Source organism: Diuraphis noxia, unplaced genomic scaffold, assembly GCF_037042655.1.
Source record: "Diuraphis noxia isolate RWA-SAM2 unplaced genomic scaffold, SU_Dnox_SAM2 contig0004, whole genome shotgun sequence".
NCBI lineage: Eukaryota > Metazoa > Arthropoda > Insecta > Hemiptera > Aphididae > Diuraphis > Diuraphis noxia.
This window is the reverse complement of record NW_028301714.1, coordinates 24803785-24829051: the sequence shown is the minus strand read 5'-3', so window position 1 is coordinate 24829051 and position 25267 is coordinate 24803785. Positions and strand designations below refer to the sequence as shown.

At 32.3% G+C, this 25267-nt stretch overlaps 1 protein-coding gene across 1 annotated transcript in view; it reads left to right on the top strand.

The window, feature by feature from the left end:
* Positions 1 to 5724: 5724 nt before the first annotated feature.
* Notum (palmitoleoyl-protein carboxylesterase notum) overlaps positions 5725 to 25267 on the top strand; it is a 37991-nt gene continuing 18448 nt past the window's right edge. The window contains exon 1 of the mRNA XM_015524764.2: positions 5725 to 6143. Within this exon, the coding sequence (XP_015380250.1) occupies positions 6129 to 6143 (15 nt within the window). The 5' untranslated portion in view covers positions 5725 to 6128. The remainder of the gene's footprint in view (positions 6144 to 25267) is intronic.

Genomic DNA, 25267 nt, shown 5'->3' with positions numbered 1-25267 from the left:
TAGTTATTTTATTTTTATATATTTACCAGAGATATATAAAATATGTATCGTTCGTACGTTTTAGATCTTTTGTATTTAAGTCCAAACAAAAATATTTGGTATTCAGTGTATAAATTAATGTAACCAAAGTGCTTATTTAGGACTTGGGTTCCGTTGTCATAAACAAACATCATTTAAAACGAACAATGCAATCATTTTAAAAGCACAAACCCTTTTAACAAAAACCAATGTTTCGAAAGTAAACAAAAATATAAATATTCAAGTGGCACTCTTTAAACTGCATTGTAAATGTCTTGTGCTAAAATCAATAAGCAATATTTATATCATATACTATATGTGTATAAATGTATGTGTTATAATGCACTTGAAATCGTGTAATTGCGTATATAATGTATCGTACCTAATTTTAAATGCTCATAAATAGTGATGTTTGTAAATCGAATAGCACATTTGGCTTGTTTACAGTGATAAATCGAATCTGACCACTTGTACATCAGGTGGTTATATCGATTTGGAACCTACTCGTAACTCGTTAACGTCATATTATAATGCGTTATAACTTATAACTAATAATATGTTATTAATAACATTATTATAGTTAATAACTTATTGGTCATTACCTACGTAGTACTTATCTACTCGATTAAATAATTTATTCTTTGTGTAATATAATCTTGTCCCACCAGATAATTTGATTTCACGCTATAGTCTTCGTACCTACTCGTATATAATATGTACGTTATTGATATATCGGCCATTATCATCAAATTACCTAAAATTTTTATCTCAAAGAAATCCTCACACTTATCCCAACTCCCAATATCATGTAAAATAATATACATTATACATAGGGAACATCATAGTTATCAGTCAATCGTAAACGATAATATAATATAGAATATGTTTAGAATTTTTCACCAGTGTAGGCAGTGTAGCACATATTTAAACGCATAAACTAAACAAATAATTTGAAAATGGTTTATAAAATATATTGCTACAATAATATATAGTATGTATAAAGACAAAACTATCATACAGAGAAAAAATCCGAAAGGACAATTATTTTTACTATATATCAACTGTATAGACCAGCAGAAGAAAAGCATTAGAACTTTAAAAAAAATAAGATTAAATAATTTAAGCAAATTACCTATTTGGCTATTTATAACGATATTATTTGTTTTCTTGAATTTTAATTATACTCGTTTATGGGAACATCGTACATTGGTGTAAAGTAAGCACATGAGGTAAAATGGGACAACTCGATTCCTCTCATCCACTGTGTGGTGGTGGTCAGTGATTATACATTTTTTGAAATGTTTTTAGAATAATTTTTTATCATAATAACTCAAATGATTTTTGAAAAAAAAATCCGTGATGTAATTGTATTATAGTTACATTAGTTAATATGACATTATATCAGTGGTCTTCTATTTTCCTCTCTCAACGATGAGCTATCTGATGAAAATATCTACACCATCTTATTCCGAAATTTTTGTTATTTTAAATAAATGTTTGTGCTGTAGTATTTTGTGCAATTAGGAAAATGTAAGTTTAGATAAAGAAAAAAATATCTTTGTATACCTACATTTGTTTAAAAATTTATTTTATTTTTTTATAATTTATCTACACAAAAATGATAAAAATTATGTTTTATTGTTTAATTTGTGAATTAATAATGTGCTCCTCCCTGGGTTATAAAGGGCTTCACGTGGAGATAAAAAATATATGCCAAACTATTACATTATAACATATAATATATATATACATTATACATACATATTATATACTATATTATTATATATATTATATACTATATTATTACATATATTATATATATTTTATTACATATATTATATATATTTTATAATACATAACAGAGACAGGTATAATAGTTTACAAAGAAACAGAGAAAGAGAAAAAAACATATTTATACATGAGTTATAGAGAAGGATAGATGAAAATGTTTAAGTGTGATTTATCGTACTGTGAAAATCATACAATTTTACAATATATAATGCTGTATTTTAGAAAATATAATTTGCTTATAATCATTTAAAATCCAACCGATTTTAAATTGTTTTTTATCAACATTATAAATAAATAACTCTACGGTTTTCGAATTTTTTTTAAATCAATAAATTATTTTATTTTATAAAATTACGTACAATTTACTGTTTGATAATACCTTCGCATTTAAAAGGTGTGATCAGGGAATTAAGTGTGTACTATAAGATCAATTTTCGTGACAAAAAACTCTCAATGTTTGTACCAAAAGCCATTAAGTTTCGTAGTTACGAAAGTAATTACAAAGTATTTTTTTTTTAATTTTTAATAATTCCTCCTAACCAAATAATGAAACACTGCTTGCAATTAAAAATTAATTTGAAAAATGTATCTTGACTTGGACAAACGATAATTAGCAATTGAATGTTTCAAGTTTCCAAACAAATAACTCGGTATAACTCGTAGTTGTGTATACTATAAACAATTATTATGTTATGTTTTTATATTTAGGCCAGATATAGAATCTATAAAAAAACAATTATAATCTATAATTCAATGTATAAAGTCTTAAAATTAAATTTAACTATTTAACTAAGTATATAAAAAAAAGTAATACATATAATTTTTTTATCAAACTGCATCTAAAAATATGGTTATGATACTCCGATTATGTATAAAATATTTCCATACCAGATAAATATCTATCACCCCTTTTTTTAATGCTTAGATAATATTATAATATATTGTAATATATTATATAATAATTGAACGTGCAAAGATTGAAAGATCTATTTTTATTTTTATTTTTTTTATATAAAGATCTTTAAGAAGTTAAAGCGATGTTTCATTGTGTAAGAATAATGAAAATGAAATAAAATATGTCATGTTATTAATTAGTTATAATAAAAGAGATAAGCTTTGCTAAATGTGATTGTATTATCAGAAATGAATTCCCTAAAATAAAAATTGTAATATCTTTATATATAAATATGAACATGAAAATCTATGAGTGATATGTTCTCGGAAACTACTGAACCGATCGTTACGATTTTTTTTTTTAAATTAAAAAGCTCATTGCGTAGAAGGTTTATGCATTTGATCGATTCTATAACTATTAATAAACAAAGCAGTTATCAATTATTATAAATTTTAATAAAATTCGGATCGAAATTTGTGTTTATAGATCGTTGCCACGAGTACAAACAAACCAATTAATATAATAAAATACATCGACTATTTGTTATTGTACATATAATATGTAACATATTCAATCAGTAAAAAAAGCGGGTAAGTGGATGTCGCTCTGCTGTACATTAGGGGGTGGGGTGGACCTCTGACTAGGGTAGGTTAGATTTGAATGCAATGATAGGTATCATTGTATAGGTATGAAAAACGATTCTGAACGGAGATGGTTTGTCAGTCTAGGATATTTTATATTTAAATATTGTCATAATTTATTCTATTTTGAAACAAATATATTATTTTTTAATTAGGACGCATTTTGAATAAGGCATGGTTAATCAATTTTTCCAAAAACATTGCACGTAGTTATCATAATTCATAATACCTTATATAATCATAAATATACATATACCTGATTTCATAAAAATTTAAAACTCAAACGCTCAAAACAATTTTCCTATAATGACGCTTCAAATTTTCTCTAAAGCTATTTGAAGCAAAACTTCAAATGCTAATAAAAAAAAATTGTGCATATGTATTCTTATAATTTTTTAATCACTATAATAATAACTTATGAGAAACTTTGTATTAAATTTTCAAGTATTTTGATACGGCCAAAAAAATTTTCAGAAAAATTGATAATTTCAGTTGTCTATAAATACCTCAAAAAAAGTCAGAATATTTTGAAAATTAGATCATGTAAAGAAAATGCCAATCTAAATAACTGGTAAAATTTTCAAGTATCTACGACTTATACTTTTTGAATAATAACAAATGTTTAAAATCGTTTCAGGATAAATCGTTATCGTTACGCTATTTCTTAAAAATTTAAAATTCAAACGCACTTAAAATTTTTCCTATAATGATACTTCGAGTTTTCATTATAGCTACTTGAATGAAAACTTATGAAAAACTTAGTGTTGTATTTTTAATCCTTATTTATAAACACAAAATTTTCCAACTTCAAAATTACTTGCAAATTTTCAAAAAATTTTTAATTTAATAATTTAATGATTGAAAATAAAAAATTTCAAATGAAATTAGAACACGGGACAAGTAAATAATCACTTCGTTCAGAATCTAAAGTAAATTCAAATTTGTAAATATTATATAAAACAAAATAATTATTTATTTGTCCCGTATTCTAATTTCTAAGTGGGGGATACATTGTCTCTTTGTCTATGACGTTTCGCCGCTACGTCTGATAGTAGGTTTTTATGGTTATAACTTATAACCATATAGGCGCACGTTTGTTTAAAATATAATATGAATTATAAATAAAATAATAAAATTAGCACCCCCTGAATTTCATTCCAATGTGCGCCTAAGGTAAGTCATAATAACTATTTGGTATGCTCACAATAACATATTACCTATAATACAAGTGTTACCATTTTTAGGTACCTATAATATAGTTATAACCTTATTATTATCTTAGGTATACTAGAGTAACTATAGACAAAAAGTATATTACTATTTACTATAGTAATATAAAAATATAAATTAAATTAAATATAACAAAAAGCGGGTAAGTGGATGTCACTATGCTGTACATTAGGTGGTGGGGTGGACCTTTGACTGGGGAAAACTGTTGGTAAATGTTAACTTTTGACCTCTATAATGCACCAAGGATATTCACTTTTACATCAGAAACCACCCCCAAAATTTGAAATTGAAGCATTGTTTCGAGTGTGCTGCACACAGACACAAAAACAAAAAAAAACACACACATCATTTTAAAATCATTCATATTCAATACATTCATCACTTCGTTCAGAATCTAAAAATCAAAATTCGTTTGTTTGTAAATCATTATTTAACGCTTGAATTTTGATTTGGTGAAAATTTTAACACTCGTCAAATTTTTTTAATTGGATGACTCAATTTTTTTTATAATTACTCTAAGCTTAACTTATGGACAACTTTGAATTAAAGTTTCAAGTCTTAGCTTGAAATGAAAAATGTTTTATTAATTTTTAACTTCAAAATGATTAGCAAATATTCATGATTTTGACGAATTTTGTCAATATTTTCACTTCAAACGTTTATAAAAAAAAATTGTGCCTATGCTTTTTTATAATTTTTGAAAAACAGTGAGAACGACTCATGTTGAGTCTTCTGTTAAATTTTCAAGTATTTTGTCCCAAAGAATTTTTTTTTAACAAAATTAAAAAATTCAGTCACTTGCAAATATCATAAACCTACTCCGACGGCATAGACTCTAACTCCCTTAGGCTTAACCCTGGTTTTATCTTAACAACGATGAATGCGATAGGTCTACAACTATTTTTGTGTGTATAAGACGTGTGTATAGATGTGTAGGTACTTAATATCATACATTATTATATTATTATTATTAAATATATACCTAGTTACACTTACAATGTAACTATAATATTCCTGTAATATTATACATGTAAAGAGGGATTTGCTTGCCACCGACGCCGCCGCAACACGACGTCGATCGTGGTGGGGAGGGGGTAGGTCTCGTGTACAGGCTCCGTGCTCCCATATGACCACTCACGCGCGGTATACCAGTTCGAACCAGACGTCCGCGTGTTCCTGTGGTCCGCTGGTGTTCACGGCCCATCAGTCGTATTACATTATTATTAATATATAATATAATATTTGAATACACCGACAGCGACTCTTTTCACTTATATTATTATAATAATAACGACTGCGTGCATACTTAATAATATCATTATTATTACTTGAATTATTATTTATTTGTTCACATTACACTTACGGCAATTTGCTAAGCGTTTACAGTTGTCAACTTTGATTTAATATAATTCTCTACGATAACAATAGTGCGTCGTTTATGTGCTTTTTTTCATTCCGAAGATATTGCTATTTGCATCTACGCCTAACCTTTGCAACACGCCACGAGCACGTGCCTGTTTTCCGAATGCTTAAATGAGAACCATCGCTCACACATGGATATAATACAAGTAAGCAGTTTGTCTGATATGAAATATCATAAATTATATTATATACTTAAGCTATAGTGACATGAAACGAATTCCTACATTACATAGTATAATACGTTCTCGCGAGATCGATTAGCTCAATAAGTTTAGGCTTTAGATTTAAAGAAAACGTTGTGAAATTCAATTAGGTTTTAATTTTTAGTGGGTTTAGTACAGCGATGTTGGTGATCGACATTTATAGTTTCCCAACTTAAGATAAATATAGCCTATATACCGTATAAGAATCATATGAAATAATCTATTAAAATATTAGGTTTTGGTATTTTTTCATCAAGATTGTTTTGATTTTTTAACTTTAATTTTTATTCAATTTTTAAGAAGGATAATAATAACTTTAAATAAATGCGTGCAGCTATTATGAGTTCTTCCGTCATCCTGTACTTATTTGTATTAGTATAGATTTATAGAATATTATAACGGTAGTCATAAAATACTTTAATTATGATAATATTATGTTCAGAAATTATAAATTTGTTTCAATTTAGAGAAAAAAGAGCTGAAAATGATACCAAAAAATGGTTATTCTTTAAATATTGTTAAAATCTTAAAATTTTAACAATTTAACAGAAATCATAATAATTATGCTTTTTTACTGTTAACTTTATCTGTAGGTATATTATTATTTTATGTTATGCACGCAATAACATAAAATGTCAGAATTGTCGGCTAACAAATTGTTAAAAAGTAAAATAAATAAATTTCATAGAAATTTATTCAAAACATTAATATTGTGTCTATAATGTAATTTTTCATTTTTTTAAATATTTTGGGAATGAAAAAAATATGAATGTATATCTATTATCTAGTACCTACTATAGTAATTGTATATCTATGTTTTTTGACAACATTATTTGTAAAAGTATTTTTTGGTCATTTCATAATCTTAGACTCATAAATACACCTATATTTCTAAATATTAGACATAAACTCGTTTAATACAGATTTCAATCCTCTTTTTCATTGTTTAGTATATGCTAAAAAATGTAAAAAAAAGAACAATGTTACAATGTTATTGGTCATAGTTAACTTAATTTTATCAAATATCATATACAATCATGATTGTTTGCATGATACATTCATGCAAAGGTGCATCATTTACCGATTTCTTCAAAAATGTTCATTTAGGTATATTTTTTAGCATACTAAAAATAATATTTGTTTACATTTGAATAAAAATAAAAATGCTTACAAATTAATACATATATGTATGTAATATAGAATAGTTAAGTTATAATATGATAATGAAATTACAACATTTTATTTACAGCAAATTATTAAATACGTTAATGCAACAATCTTAACAATCGTGAGATAATTCATACAAAAAAAATGATAATGATCATTCAGATGATTGTTAGTAGTCACCTTGATAGTAATATTTCTATTTAGTATTATTGACATTATTTTCTTACCACGTTTATTAATTCATTTTTATAAAATCAGAATGCATTTACGTAGTTTGAATATTGAATATTGTATACTTGTGTGGTTATAAAAAATATATTATATACCTACTTTATATTTAATATGTCTATTGGATTATTGGAATCATATCGAACATTAATTATTTCGATCGCAGAGATATGAGAATACGATCGTTTTTAATGTTTTATGATATAGTACCTATGAGAAATGGTATTTTTTTCTTCTTATAAATATATTAAAATATAATGGTAAATCATTTTTAGACAAGGAGGAAAGTCAGCGCCGCCAATATGGCATACTTTTACTTAGTATATATTATACACATAATACCTATAGTAAAACCATGGTTTTAATATAATTATTACTACCATATCGTCGTCAATACTCGGTAAATGATTTATCACGTATGTCGTACAATATTTAAGTACGTAGCCGGTAAATCGGGACGACGTAAATACGCGTATAATACTCATATTAGATTATATTATTATTAGCTATGTAAAGTGTTGTGTTTTTTTTAAAAATAACGTTGGCGTGTCTCAAAGAGATCCCGCGGACGTCGTGATGGAACGGTTTTTGATGGAAGGAGAGGGGTGAGGTGACCGAAGGATAGAAGCGTCATATCAAAGCGTCGGCAGCGGCGTCGTCTCCGCGACGGGGCGCCGCCGGTTCCGGGCGGTCGGCGGAAGTGCACGCCGAACGCACTCACTCACTCTCTCTCTCTCTCTCCCTCTCCCTCCCTCCCCCCTTCACCTCATCTTGCGTGCGTATCGCCTGCAGCTCGTATATACTGTTTTTTTTCGTTCATCTCAAATAGTCGCGGAATCTGAAAGCGCGTTCGTTTCCCTCCAAAAATTAACACGCGCCGCAAGAGGTTCGATATAATAATAATAATAATATATGAGACACGAACGATGACGGTTAAAGCGACTATACATATGTATAATACATCATGCGTAGGGATACCGCGCGCGAGCGGCACTCTTGACGACAATCCGCTTGTCGCGCCCGCCAGCAAGACCGCACGCTCGTATTATACACATTATTATTATTATTATAATAACACACACACGTGTTTATATGTATATATTTCTTAGTTAAGATCTATATAATATATATACATATAAAGATCTTTACGGTGAACCGCCGCCGCCGGGCCGCGCGTCACGGTACAAATTATGTCCGGGGCCGAGGAGATACGCGTCCGTCGTATAATACACATATTATTTATATATATATAAGTATCCAACCGGCCCCGCTAACACAACACACACACACACACTGTCAACCGGTTTTCGGGCCAGAGGCAACGCGCTCGGGATCAAAAGCGCCGCCACCGACACACACAAGCACACGCATATATAAGATAACAGATATATCCGACGCGCCAACGCCATTCAAACGCCGCCGCTCTTCTTCCTTTTTACTACTTATTATTGTTGTTATTATTATTGTTATTATTATTATCATCATTATTACTATTACTAATACTATTACTATTATTATTATTATTATAATCCGGCAATCACGGTAGAAAGTCGAAAAACCATATACACGCGCGCCACCGTCCGCCCGCCCAACAGCGTAATATTAATTACAATAAGTTACCGCCGACGCAGAAAACACTTGAACGAAAATCCTTGTATTCGTAATATTATTGTTGTTTCGACGAGCCTATTATATACACTTGATAATGATTATGACATAGTTTCAATAACTCTCAATGGCTCAATGCGATCCTCCGTCGTTATTATTCGTTATCGTCTCGAGTCGAATGCGAACTTCGACGACCTACGATTTCTAACCACAACTTACTATAGACTATACATAAAACGTAGGTATCTCTATAAACACAATAAATTTTGATTGTAAATTCCTAAATTATTGCGCCAGTGCACATATTATATGAATTACGAGGCTCGTACCTAATCAAAACCGCATCATGACGTGTATATTATGTATTTATATTATTATTTATTACTATATACAATGTGTTCAAAAAGTAAGAAAATATGATATCAAAAGTGTTCTAGGTATACGAATTCCAGTAGTTTTTAAGCACTCTGTAAACACACGAATACACGTTTCATAACATAATTTTAAAACAATGTAATGTACGAGTATAGGTAATCGAATATTTGTGGCTTGTGCATTTTGTTTCAAAACTGTTTATTCGTAGTATCCGAGGACTCTGACTAATGGAAACACGATCTGCACGTTTTATGATTTATGAACCATCGCACTAATACCTATTCCAGTGCCGAAATACAGTGATATCAAAATATAATATAAGATGTATAAAAAACAAACCGAGAAAACTCTTGTCGATCACGACGAAATGTAAAACTATTGTCAAAATGTGATATTATATATGTTAGGTATCTTAACACGCATCATGACGCATTAATCAAACGGTAAATAAATAATCGTTTACCACAAAAAACTGGCTTACTGCAATATAACTTGCGATATTACAATAGCTACTACTGCTGCAGAGTATACGATACGCGTTGGTATAGTAATCTATTTTTCCGACGATATGCCTGTCCTAAGTATATACATCGGTAACGTCAATAAGGCCTTGAATAATAATGATATTGTTGGCATATTAAATGTCTTATATGTTCGCATTGTGGTAAGTCCGTGACCATTATTTATTAAATTTTGCGCATCACTATATGTCTACGATTAATCGAGTATTATTTTGCAGTTGTACTTATACCTATACCTGTTGGAAATCTGATCAATTTCACAGACGCTGCTCGGATATTATTGTACATATTACCTGCACTGTTACACGCAACACGCATAATAAACGTAAAATAATATTATTTTTATTCGTGTACGTCGGCGGTGTCTGATGCGTCGTTTTCCTCGGTTTTCGTGCAGTCAGTGCAGTCAGTTGTGTATTGCATGAGCGCGCGCGCGTATGTGTATGTACGCGTAATGAGACGACGGACAGCGTGCGTTCACCGGGCGGGGGCGTGTCGTGGGGTCCGGGGGGTCCTCTATTAGCCTCCACGTCCGCGGGGTTAGCGGGAGATCTAAATTTCCTTTGATGTGAGCCGACATTGCCGCCGCCGTTCTGTCCGTCCGACCTGCTGCTGCTGCTGTTGCTGCTGCCGCCTATATATACTATATAGTCACCGACCGCTCGCTCTTTTCTCCGTGTACCTATATTAGTATATTAAATATTATATTATTATACAGGTGGTACTATATTATCGTCACACGGTGCCCGCAGTTTGTAAGGCCGAGCACACACATGACTATATTTGGCGGTTTCCTGCGAGATCGCGTCCATCCGGCGGTGCATCCTTTTCCATCGCGAGCACTGGCCCAGCTAGGTGCTGCTGCAGAATTTTCGTAATATCATTTTTACTCTGACCAAACCGTGTTCACATCACGGCGAACCCCGACGCCGCGATACGCGTAGGTAGTCCAGTATATAACGCCTTACGCATGATTTCATTTCGGTTAGGGTTTTGCCTATAATATAAGGTTGATCATATAGACCCGTGTTGAGGGTGAGGAGGAGTTGCACTGTAATTGGATAAAACAAACCATAGAGAGTCTTCGACTATTCGTTTAGAGTATATTTATTCTGGTAATCTATATCAATTTATTTTTTTGTAGAAGGGAGCAATTTCAGCGATCGTTAGAATCCTGAAACCTTTTTTTTCCGTTCAAAAACCGGGAACGGGTGGGAAATGTTTAGCACAATACTGCCACCCGGGTCCTGTATCGTTTATTCACCGTCAATTATCGTAGTTATTTTGCATACGCGGGGGCCTCTAACCACCCTGAAAAACTGCCCTTCGGCCCACAAGAATCCTGAAACCTACCTCTGCGTATATGCTACTAATATCTCCAACGCAGCGATATTTGTATCTACTTATATCTATATTAAGCAAGACGTTATTATTTTGTTTCCCGTCGACAGCGGGTACAAGTTATATAGAGTGATTTTCTTAAAAATCGATTTATACCAAAAATATACACCGCCTGCATCACTCTACAGCAGTGTATAATATATATTTTACATATTTTCTGTATATATTATTAAAATGCGCAATTTTGTGGTGCACCAAAACAATCGAGAAACCGGAGGGAGAGGCTGCAAGGCCTTGAATCCGTGCAACCGTCTCCATTTTCCTCATATATTAGTATTGTATAATAAAATATTATAATTTATCAGTTATACACTCCAACTACATAATATTACATATATAATAGATCTGTCTATTAGTGATCTCTGCAGTGTAGATCCCCACGTCTGTGCAGGATCCACTTAATCACATAAAATGACCAATATCTAATACTTATATTATGTTGTGTACGTGTTTGATTAATACAATGACTCGATTGTCGTCGGCCGCGGATGTGTTACACTTTGTGTGCATGTGCATCATATAGTGTCAAGCGTGTGCGCGTGCGAGTGTGTAGTTAACCAGTAGATTGGAACAAAATAAGAGACCATTTTCTTTCTTCTAACGTAACATAATATTATTTATTATTTATTTCTTCGCTGCTGTGCGCTATTAGGTACCTATATATCACAATATACTGTACGATGAAAGCCACTTTTTTCATTTTTTCGTTTTTGTTTCGTCGTTATTTATTTCAAGTATTTTTTCCCCCTCGGAAGGAACGAAAAGATGATATCGCGTCATTCATTAAATACGGCGAGAAGAAAGTTCAAGGTGCGCACGAACGGTGCAGTGATGGTTACGACGGGGGAGGGCGAACGAGCGAACTATCGTCGGGCGGATGTTGGCGGCAAAATCTTAATATTATAATATTCTGTTCACAATAGACGTTGCAGCCGATGATTAATTATTACCATTATAATTAATTAATATTATTATTATAATATTATATCGAACAAAATGTGTACAAATTAATATTGTATAGTCGCGAGGGGCGGATGATGATGGGTGGCGGACGAGGAAGGTTGAATTTTTCATAATTGGAGTAATTATCGGCGTCGGTAAAATATAAAAGAAAATATGTTACTGTATTATTATTATTATTTATCTCGTCCGGCGAACTCGGCGGAAAGCGGTATACACCTATACTACACTGCACACACACACTTGCTCACACTTGCAGACCTATATAGTATATATATAATATATACCTACCTACTCGGTTTTTTTTTAAATTTTTTTTATTAATAATGCGTTATATCGCGCGGAAACTCCAGCACATATATTATGATAATTAATAACAATTATATAACATCGTCGGACGCGTATCTCCGAAGCCTCGACAACTGTTTATAAGTATAAATCAGCATTTTAACGTGTGTGTATTTATAAGTCTAAATTAATAGGTATACCTACAATATTGTTGTTGACGTTGTCGTTGTTGTTTTATAGGTAAATGTTTTCGCCTTCCGTGAACATTTTTTTTTAACCGTAAATTTAACGGTGCAGCAATCTTATCGTGATGGTGTGTGTAATATAGTTGTGCGAAAAACTATTTAAAAAATGTCAGTATGTAGTTATAGGTATACACAAACGTATATATAATAGAGGTATACGCGGCTTCTATCGTCCCGAGGTAAAAGATCAAAGAAATATATAAATATTATAGACAATACACGAACATGTTGTAAATAACGCACGCGATAATAAATATCAGGTAAACAGAACGATAATTAATAATATTATATACACTACGCGGTCGAATCCAGCGCGCGCGGGCTCATTATTCTTAGAGTGAATAATAAAAATATTAAATATATTATACATATATTATATATATATAGGTATATATGTATTATAGGTTGCAAGTATGCACGGACCGATCTATGTATAGTAATATAAAAAATAAAATACGCAATCACGAGTCAAACGGCCAATTATTCTAATATCATTTAATTTTATAAAATATTATAATAATTCAATTTATGATTTGTACTTTGTTGTTGTACCCAGAAAAACCGTTTCAAAAATGCGCCACTATATGCGTGCTTATAAAACCGTTTGAAAATAAATTAAACAATCGGACAATGTATATTATTATATATATTACAAAAAATATAGGTTTACTGGTACATCAATCATGTAATGGATTTATTACCTATAGGAGTTAGATAACTTACCCCCAATAAGATTACCTACGAGTGTACTTCATCACGCAGTATAGATTTACCTACAATATCATTAATAAGTAATTATAATTTTCAAGCGTCCATCACAATATGATTAGGAAATGACAATGAAGATACAAAAAAAAATTACTCACAAATAACTTCTGTTGCACACACACACACACACACACACACACACACAATACATACACAATAATATGTATGTTTGACAAACTAACTCGTAAAAATCAGTGTTTGAACCGCTACGTCGTCACAGTAGCCACTCGACAAAACGAAATGTTTGTGATGTAAATATTTGTAGAAATGCGTGTTGAGATTTGAAAAAAAAAGAAGGTAAACAATGTGTTTTACGCTATTTCAACTCCTACCGGTCTATAATTACCAACGAAAAGGAATTTTTTCTCATACTTTATTTTTTTAATGATTGATAACTTTTTATCATTTCAAACCAAATAAAACACCCGAGCGATGCATCATAATATTATTATAAAAACCACGTTAATCGCAGTTTGGTTTATAGTTCATTGATAAAACAATAGTCAATAATATAATATTAAAGTTATTGGGTCATATTACCCTCATATTATCACATACCTGGGGTAGAAAAATTTGTCGGGGTCACGAATTTGACGATGTACAGCCTAGGGCGACGTCGGCGACTATGATACACTGTTATAATATGGCGTACACGGATAATACGTTATACTAGTAAAAATAATAATAATCATAATAATGTTAAAATACCTTTCCTAGACTGTGTTTATTATTATTATTTATTTATTTATTCTGATTGATGACCGTCGTCTGTACATCCGAGCCGATACGAATCTCCGAGGGAAACGGAAAGTGTGTAAGGCTAGGCGGCGGCGGCGAAGGTATATAAACGAACCGGCTGATGCGTGCGAGTGTGCAGGGCTTTTTGTCTGTGGAGATTTTTTTTTTCTTTTCCTCCTTGTCGGCGACTGCTATAGACTAAAGTATACATTTCTCTCTATGTATATACGACATACGTGCTGTGTACCATTATATATATATATACTATTATGCTATTATTGTTATTATTATTCTTATAACTGCAACAGCAGTCGGCATTTCTATTATAATCTATCTATAGGTGTATAATACACGATGTTATGTGAGACGCATAATAATATGATATTTCGATTCCGCGTGTTAAATTATAAAGGGTAAATCTGTGTATGATAGTGAGCAGGTATATATATATACACTACATTAAGTAGTAATAATCATAGTATATCGGTGCGTGCGATCGGAGAACAACAAAAATAGTCCGACTACGACTGCAGATAACTGCCAGTGCACGACCTGGAAATTATTGGCTTTTTCGAAATTTTGAAACTCGTTGATATAAAAGACCTGATAATATTGTATAAATTATAATTTTTTAATATTATTATTTCCATCGACTTGTGAAATATTTTTGTATAAAGGCGTATAATAGTGGTCCAAGTCCTGGGATTTCGTATAACGCATCACATTTTTCTGCCAATATTTTATCCCCCCCCCCCTTCACTGTATGTAGGTGCTTACGCTGACTACACCCTCTTCACCTCCTCCCTCATCAGCCCCTTTGAGTTGGTTCTTGTCGTTGATATTTTATCGTGCAAACATTATACAGCATAGGAAGTTGAGCAGCCTGAGCAGCTATCATCACCGCCGTGTTCGAAGTGAAATCGTAGGATATTAACATAATAATATTATTATTATAATATTGCGTATCCTACCCCCCCCCCCATCCCACCACTGTACCTGTTCCAAACCACTTTGAACCACGCTCGCTGTACCGATGACCGCGTTTAAAACATACATATTATAATGATATAATAATATTATATATATACAATAAAATATGTTAAAATATATATTTATATATATATATATATAGGTACACGCGTACGTATTATAATAAGGTTTTGTCGGCGGCCGCTTTGACGGCTTGAAACGGTTTCCCGAAAATATTCGTTTGACGCGGTCCGCTGAGGCGGTGTATACGAATGTGTGCGTGTGTGTGTGTGTTGTACACATCAATAACGCCCGCGCGATCGACACGATATCGTGTGCGTGGAGGACCGCGATCGTTAACAACAACAACAACAATAATAATAATAATAATAATAATAATAATAATAATAATTATAATCGTTTTCGGGTCGTCGAGGGGTCGCGCGCCTTTGCGCGTGCCGAATCTCGGGCGTCGTGTTACACGTCGCGCCGCACAACGCGAGATTCTGTGTGCCGCACATTCCGACGGATTATTATTTCGTATATAGTATTTCGCGTTTGGCCCGAGTCTATCATCACACACACGCGCGCGCGCGCGCGCCCAACCGATTTTATCGAGAAAATTTCGACATTGAAACATCAACAGGTCTCCTCGCGTGGTTTTTTTTCATCATGTGAGATTCTCGATGAAACATTTTTCGAATATCTCTAATTATAGATACCTATATAATCTATACTAGGTGTCTCCGTTATAACTCATAATATATATATATATATATGTGTGTGTGTATTATGCAGAGCAGGACAGTTATTTATATCTGCAGGTGTGATGCATAATATATGTATTCATAAACGCAATTAGTGAAGACTGAGGTGTGAGGAGATATAGGAAAAAAGGTATTTACATTTTTTTTTTCAAAGATATTTTATTAAATTTATAATCTTTAATTTAAAACTATTTATTTTTTTATCAATCAAATTATTATAATTGTAAATTGATGAGCTATATTGATTCTATTATAAGCATATTTTTCATAATTTATTAGATATTCTATATGAGAATACACAATTGCAATGTGTCTATATTAAATATGAGAGTAGGTACCTATATGCGGCACATATTCTCAATATATACATCGTTAGTTCGTCGGCAAAACGGAAAATTAAATAAAAACGATACCTATTATATTATTTAGTAATGGAAGTGGCTTCGAGTAAGTGGAGAATGTCAACATTTCAAAAATACTCCACATGCGTTTTTTTATTCTCATACAAATATATAATGCATTAGGTTTATTTTTACCTATTAATTTATTTGTTAGAAACTCAGAACAACTAATAACATAGTCCGAGGTCTAACAAATTGTATATACACGTATAGTGTGGTTTTCGTGAAAACTTTAAGTAATACAAATAATTATAATTTAAAATTACTGCAGATTTTCATTGAGGTATACATTATTTTGGAAAACATAAGTAGGTAAAGAGATGAAATATTTAAGCTTAAAAAAGTTGTTGTTCAGTTGAAACTGATAAAGTCCATAACTAATGGGTAAAAGTCGTCAGTGGCGGCAGGGGGCCGGGGTGGATGCTGCTACGGGAGATAATATTGTTTCTCTCATCGTCTTTCGCCGCCAATAAAATTAACAACGTAATAATACAATATATATTATAATATAGTATGAAGTATGATACATTTTTGGGCGACGAGTGACTATAACTTAAGACTAATAATCGCAGTATTGCCTATTATGGTGATAATAATCATACCAAATAATGAGATCGTTCTTCAAGATCAAATTTAATATATCATACAAAAATATATGATATGATCGAGCGAAGGTGAATTTCACTATTCCGCGACGGATTTGAGCACAGACCATCGGTGAGGCGTAATAGAGAATCGCTATATATTAGGCCGTCGCGTACGTACTGCCGCAACGGATGAAGACGGTCGAACCAATAAACGGCCAATAGTTGTGTCATCATCACACCTCGCCGAGTATAATATAACCGGATTTCCCATTTCCGCGATTTCCCTTGGCTCGTCGTCGGCAGTGGCCACGCGAGGGGCGTTTGTCTTCGCGCATATTTTGTGTTTTAAATATTGCAAAAAAAAAGTCATCCCGGTCGTGCGGCTTACTTATGCGTGTGCGTTGTACATAATATTATGCATATATATACCAACCAAGTACAGCCTATATATATATAACTGTATGTGCATAAAATATATATATATATATATCATGTGTATACACGGTATGTACTTGCAGCGTGCGTGTGGACCGTGGAGGGCACAGCTGTCAGGCGGCGGAACATCAAAGGCGCGCGGCGACCCCTGCGGGCTCGTTCGTATTTTGTTTACATAGGCGGCACGCATTCAAAGGCGGCGAACCAATTGTGATTTTGCACGTCCGAAAGGAGCCTGCCGCCGCCGCCAACGGTGTACGCATATGCGCGCGGGCGCGCGCGCGTATATATATTTATTGTTCTTTATATTACACACACACACACACACACACACACACTGCACATATTATGTATGACGATCATATTAACTATTATATTATTATTTCTCTCTCTTTCATACTGGGCCGTCCATTTTTTTTCCAGCTCTTTTTCCCATTGCACCCTGCACACAATAAAAGGAGATTTTACGTATAATAATATATAATATGCCCACGTCCTACATTATATTCTTTTGTATTTATATATTATATATATTTTATTATTATACAATATATATATATGAATAATATAATGTTATATCGAACCGTTTATATGCCTAGCGCATAATATTATAAAACGCTGCAGCGCTATGCCGACGTCACATTACAATATTATCGACGGTATACCATATATATTATAATATTCGTGACCGCGTACTACAGCTTCTCGCTTTTATCGGTATAGCCGTATAGGTACCTATATAAAATAATATATATACTATATAGTTAGTGTTTCGAAGTGTCTCGAATTCTATATAATATGTCATAACCGCGAGTTGTTATACCGTGGTATAACGAGATACGCCCTCACCTTTGTCGCACGCTACACCTAGCCACTAAATATTATTATGTGGAATACCTTTATACGTCGAATTTCGATATACATAATATAAGTTGCATGGAACCCCTCGCCCGCCAGACCATTAGGACCCTAGTATGGAAACCGTAATCGAAACCACCGCGGGCCCACCAGTGTATACCTACCCGTAACGATCGCACTTACGATTATACTCAGATATGCTGTAGCCTTGGTCACAACGGTTTCCACACCTTTGATCGGAGGTGGGTATATGGTATCCCTAAAAAATTTTTTTTTTTATTATTTAATTTGAGCCACACCAACAAAGATTATTGGCTTTTATTATTTACAAAAAGTTGGTATAGCTATAAAATTGGATAAGGTGTATCACATTCTTTACATAGAAAGAGGAAATTATAAAATACAAGTTTGGGATGTGGGGGCCTAATTAGATAATATTGTATAGATTAGTTAATTTTAAGAAACTGACTATATTTTTTTTGTGTTGTCCGGATCGGGGTCTAGTGCTTCTTGAAGGTTGTCAGCTAGCTTGAAGTTGGTTCTGATGTCGTTGTATTCACGGCAGAAGCATATATGATGTGTTTGACTGAGGGAGTTTCACCGCAAGTGAGACAAGGTTCGGGATCCGTAAAATACAACATCCTGTATGATATACCAAGGTTACCGGGTGTGTGCACAGTCCATCGTGCGATGCATATATAGGCCGCGAGTCCCATGACGTACACACGGACGCGCGAGGTGTATGCTAACACCAAAGTAAACCATATATTATATACCTTCGTTTAAGTATAGTCGTCGCGTATAAATACAATTTTGCTAGTGCATATGTGTGTGTGCGCACACTGCTGCAAAATCGGTGGACAGCGTCAAATCGACATTCTCTACGATTGGTTATAGCAATGGTGATGTAGGGCGATTCACTGAGAATCCTCACCTCCAAATTTTTCCTCGAATGAATAATTAATTCTAATTCTGAATTTTATAGGAATTTTTAAAGTTTTAAATGCACTTTAGGATCATATTTGTCCGGGCCGTACGGCGATTTGATTTTATTTAAATTTATCGAACGCACGACAATTAGAACTTTAAATTATGTATACAAAAAAAACGAACGCTTTTGTTTAACCAAACAAAATTATTATATTTTTTTGTTATTTAATATCTTTCTTATTGAGATAATTTAATGCAATAATTTTTAATTACGTATAATTTTAATTTTTATACTATTTTTGGTCTCATTTAAAGCACTTAGGATTGGCGATAGACAGTGCATCGATCGCAGCTGTCACGAGACTAAATACTGGCCTTACGATCGGTTGAGCTGATAGCCCGTTATTATCTCTTATCTTACGCCGACAACCGCGATCGACCACTATCGATTGTCAATACTGTACAATATTTTCAAGTACGAGTATGATCATCTTCATATGGTCAAATACTTTAAAACTATCCCCAATATTACTTCTGTTTTATATTTGCGTAAGACTATTTTTAATAACTATTGTCGTTAGCACACGTCATAATAGCTAATACATTTTAAAACCAATCGTTAAAATTATGATTTGGATACACAAAAAAAAAATCATTTACTTAACGATTTACAATAAAAAAGGATATAGCAACTCTAGTAATCTCATTTGAAAAAAACATACTTGTATCACCACATGACTCTCATTATCAAACGGCACAATGATTCTATGTACCTTTACCAATTTGATCATACTATTGTTTAAAATTTTGAAATATATTCGTCAGTAACAAGGAAATATAGGGGGGCGATCGCAATGATCGCATGCTTAATAAATCACCCTGTACAGTGTACCATGTTTGTCATTAGGTATAATATCTTATGAACAGAAGACGCATGACTGCAAGAGATATTCGTGCAAGTGCGAGAACGGTCGTAAAGTCATGTACAACAATAATAACGCGTTCCTAAATTTATTTACCGCGATGATCGATTTAATCTCTTCTTCGCTTTGTATACACCATAGTCCATAATATGTATCTCATAGTATATATTATAGTCTCGAGTACGGGTGTTGCCTGTTAAAACTTTCTATTTATCCGATGCTCACCATATAATATAATGATCCATGCGTACAAACTATTTTGTTATATTAATTAGTTTTTAATCTTTATAGTGTCTAATTATAATTATTTTGCGAATTAAAAATGTGTGGTAATTTTTTAATTTATAGTTATCGAGTACAGAAATGATAGGTTATGATAGGGCTTAGAGGCGGGAAAAGTTGAAATTTTAAGGTGAAGCAACCAACACTATGTTTTTATTTTATGAAAATTCCTATTCCTATACATATAATAAGTATATACTATTCAAATTGTAGAGGTTAGGTAGATATAATTGTAGATATATGTGTTAACCATTTTCGTTTTAAATCCAATGTCACACTTGAGACGGGCGCACATAAACTGTCGGTTGAAAAGGCGATTTAAACTGCAGTCTCCGATCCCCATCGACCCTACCTCGTCCGTTCGACACGCCGTAAACTTCATAATATTAAGCGTATCTGAGATCCTCTGTGAGCGCGCGGGCGTTTCGAATGTGATCACACCACGGGGAGGCGCCCATGTCCTCGAAGATCACGAACGCCGAACCGTGACAAAACGCGATGGCGAAAACCACCCGCGCTTACGGCTCCACATCGAATCGCCCAAACGCGCCGACCCAGTGTTCCCCTAGCTCGTCCGAAACAATAAAAATCCGTTGTATATTATACACCGCTTGGATATAATATATAGTACAAACCACTATACTATATTATTATTTATTATAACGGTTTGAATGTTTGATCTGTAAGTAATATAATATATTATATTATATACCTATGACCGTACATTGTAGTACAGAGTACCTACACCATAGGTACAATTATTTCGTAATAAATGTTTTATGTACCTATATAAATATATAATATTGTCGGCGTGCACTCATACATTCGCCACCCCAAGATCGAAGTTTATGACAGATCCCATACAAGTGCAATACAGTTTATGTTGGTAGAACATTTGATTTCTTCAAATTAAATATTTATTTTTAAAATCAATAAAATGTTCGCATACATACATAGTATACATAGTACCTATATACATATGTATTTATAATAATGCATTAATGCTATATACCAGCTAGTATAATAATAAATAATGAATAATAATTCTAGTTATATACATTTTATAAAGTTGAACTCGTAATTTCAATATAGCTCGAATTTTTCTATAATTAATATTAAATGAAATATTTTAATGGTTAATATTTCATGGTTCAAAGAGAAAACTCCCGGTGTAATACACTTTTTTAGATTAAAGTTTGTCTTATATAACAATAAGTATTAAAATCACGAGATAATATATTTAGTCACCAGCAACATTAAATACCGTAGGTATAATATAATATATAGTGGTATACATATATATATATATATATATATATATATATATATATATATATATATATATATATATATACATAAATAGTAATAATATTATGTGTTCGTCGTATCATGCACCTGTATATAAAACTCTTCAATAGGTACAGTGCACGATATTAAATTTTGAACACTATTATAGTATACACAAACACAATACACTAGGTATAAATATTATTATGGATTACAAATGTTAGATAGACATTAATGATAAATTAAATATAATATGATCATGCCTAAGAGTGAATAGAGTTATCTAATTATTATCTAATATTAATATATTATTGATTTATATATTATACAAACGACACACGTACCTACTGATGCGAAAAATGGATATTAGCACAACGGTCAACGATCAACTGCGGGGTGTACTGTAAGATCTATATTATCTTAAAACCATTACAACACATTTTGCGTAAAGTCATCACTTTCTCGATAGAACCATGTATATGAGGGTGTCCGTCACAGAATTTCCCTAATAGGTGATAAATCGTAACACCTCTCACTAGTTTTGGAGTTTGATCGCAACACCACTTAAAAATCTTAGAAACTGTTCAAGTATTACATAACGCAAGTATAAGCATTATAGACACCGTGCCACCACCACCATGGCTTTAAAAATAATATATTCTCCATATTTTTACAAATTGTGGAGAAAGTGCTTATAGGGCCCTGTAATAATTTGATTTGGGCTTTCTCATATTGTTTTAACAAATTTTTAAATAAATACGCACTTTATTACTATCTTAATTTATTACAAAGAACCAACATACATATTTTTTTAACGTTGAAAACAAACAAACGAGCGCAACCAAGTAAATCATTGAATATTTTTATGCTATTCGCATCATCCCGAGTATCCTTAATAAATAAGCTCGATGTCCGTTGTTCTATAATAATATTAATATCGAGATATAACGACGGCGATGAACAAATATATTTTCATCAGTTGCATTTTTTATTATTTATTTTTTCACTGCAGCGAGCGTCAAAAGTTACACTTAGAAGTAGGTACTCATAAAATATTCAAAAGAGTGAAAATATGTGTATATATATTTATTTATTAACTTACGCACTCGAGTTATCCGTTTTCACGTCACTCGTTTATACTAAATTGAGTTTATTATACAATATTTTTACGGGAATATAGCCGTAACACACTTTTGTAAAATAAAATAAAATAAATGTTTATTACGTCGCTTTCCACTTGAGAAGAAAAAGTAACAATACAATTTTGTACGATGCATACGAGTACACTACATTTCTCTTCTTTTCCATATTTTGTCTCAGATACAAAATATACTGCAAATATAACTACGTGTACCTGTTTAATATATTATTATAATATTGTCTTGGTTTTGCCAATAATTGCTACAATTAAATTATTATACTTGGTTCAAGCTGTTCACAATTATGCATCTGTTTAATTTTTGCTAAATCAAAGTACCTATACAACGACGTTGAGAAATCAGTATTTATACTTTTTTTTATTTTTTATTGTAAGTATAAAATATAAATAAAACAACAAAATGTAAGAAGTTGTTTTTTTTGATCATTTGAATCATTACTTATCCGGTAAACACAATTTATCATAATACTGGTTCTTTTTATACACTCGACGAATCTCCAGTGAAATCTCATTCTTGGACATTTCATAATTTTTACCCGAAAACAATGAAAACTTACTACTCGTTTAGACAATTAGACATAACGAAAATGCACATCTATGTGTATAACAACATATATATATATATAGAGGTGCAGTACATTATTGTTTTTTATTATTATATTTATTATTGTTAATATAAAACGGTGAAACGGCTTTCGACTGTGACACGCCGACACACGAGATGGTTTGTGCATGGTCATTTTTTTCTCGCATTTTACGACCTTTCGGCGGGCACATCATTAAACTCGCGTCAAAGGACGGACGGGAGGAAAAAGGCTAAAATCATAATCTCTAGGACAATACAAGCACCGCTGCGGTCCTACACATCATTATAGTGGTTCCATAAAATTTATTGAACCACATTTTTTTTGCGGGATGCTCGGCCGCGTGCTTTTCTTTGACGGACATTTGTAGGCATGCGAGGAATTTTGTAATATTCTTGTTTACTCTGAAACCAAAATTTGAAAAAAAATCTTAGAACTGGTATTATAATAATGCGTTTGATTTTACAATAGTGTGCACGTGTACGCATAGGTATCTATATAGTGTCCTAGTATATTATAATATATTTCTTTTGTATCAATTCGTGACGATTAACAATAATTGCAGGGTCGTATATACGTTCTATATGAGGCGAAAGAGTATCAAATATTTCTCAAACGAATTCATGTTATATTTTTTTAGTCTTTCCTACAAAATTTAAATATTAAAACAGTATTTTAGTAATTAAAAATTATTAGCAATATGTAGGTGCATTCTTTTTGCAATTATCGCAAGCCTATAAATAGGTATATCCCGATAAATCAATATTAAATACATTTTTATGGCATCCAACTATCAATAAATAGTATATTTATTTGATAGTGCCTATTTACTATTATAATATAATGTTTCATTTTGTAATAGGTAAATGATCACTAAATACATAATTTATTTAATATAATATACAATACAGCCAATACAGGTACTACACAAAAACTGGACGAGGAAGGCTTGAATTAAATGTGCACCCAAGACAACAAAATCCTAAATACGTGTACGCGCCACTACCTTTATTCGATGACCACGCTTTTTCAATGTGTAGTTGGGAATTGCGTGTAATTTGTCGAGTTTACACGAAGTTGTCGTTCTCGTCATTATTATTTTGTAAAACGTTGACGGTTCTGTGTCAAACAAGTCGTATCGAAATTGTTTTTTTTCGTATACGCCACACGATATTATTTTTCACCGTTCTCTCTCTCTTCTGGTCCACAGCTGCAGCTGCTCGCGTCCGACACAAGCCTGTTATTCTATACCTACGTTATATCCATGAATGCGCTTAATGACTTTGGCGGCAAAACGAGCGTTATACACGTTTCGATTATTATTATTATTATTATTATTATTATTATTATTTACGTGTATAATAGTAACTTGGATAGGCCGCCGCCACAGACGTGTGTTGTGGTATAGTGTATATATTATATTATACCTGTATATAGTATAGACGCATAATATGCAAGGCGGCGGCGTAGTACACGACGGTGGGCGTTACCTCGGCCAGTCCTGTTTGGTACCCAATTAACCGCTAAATTACGATATCCCGAGTCTGCTACTGAATTTAACACGACACAATGTACCGGGAGCGCTT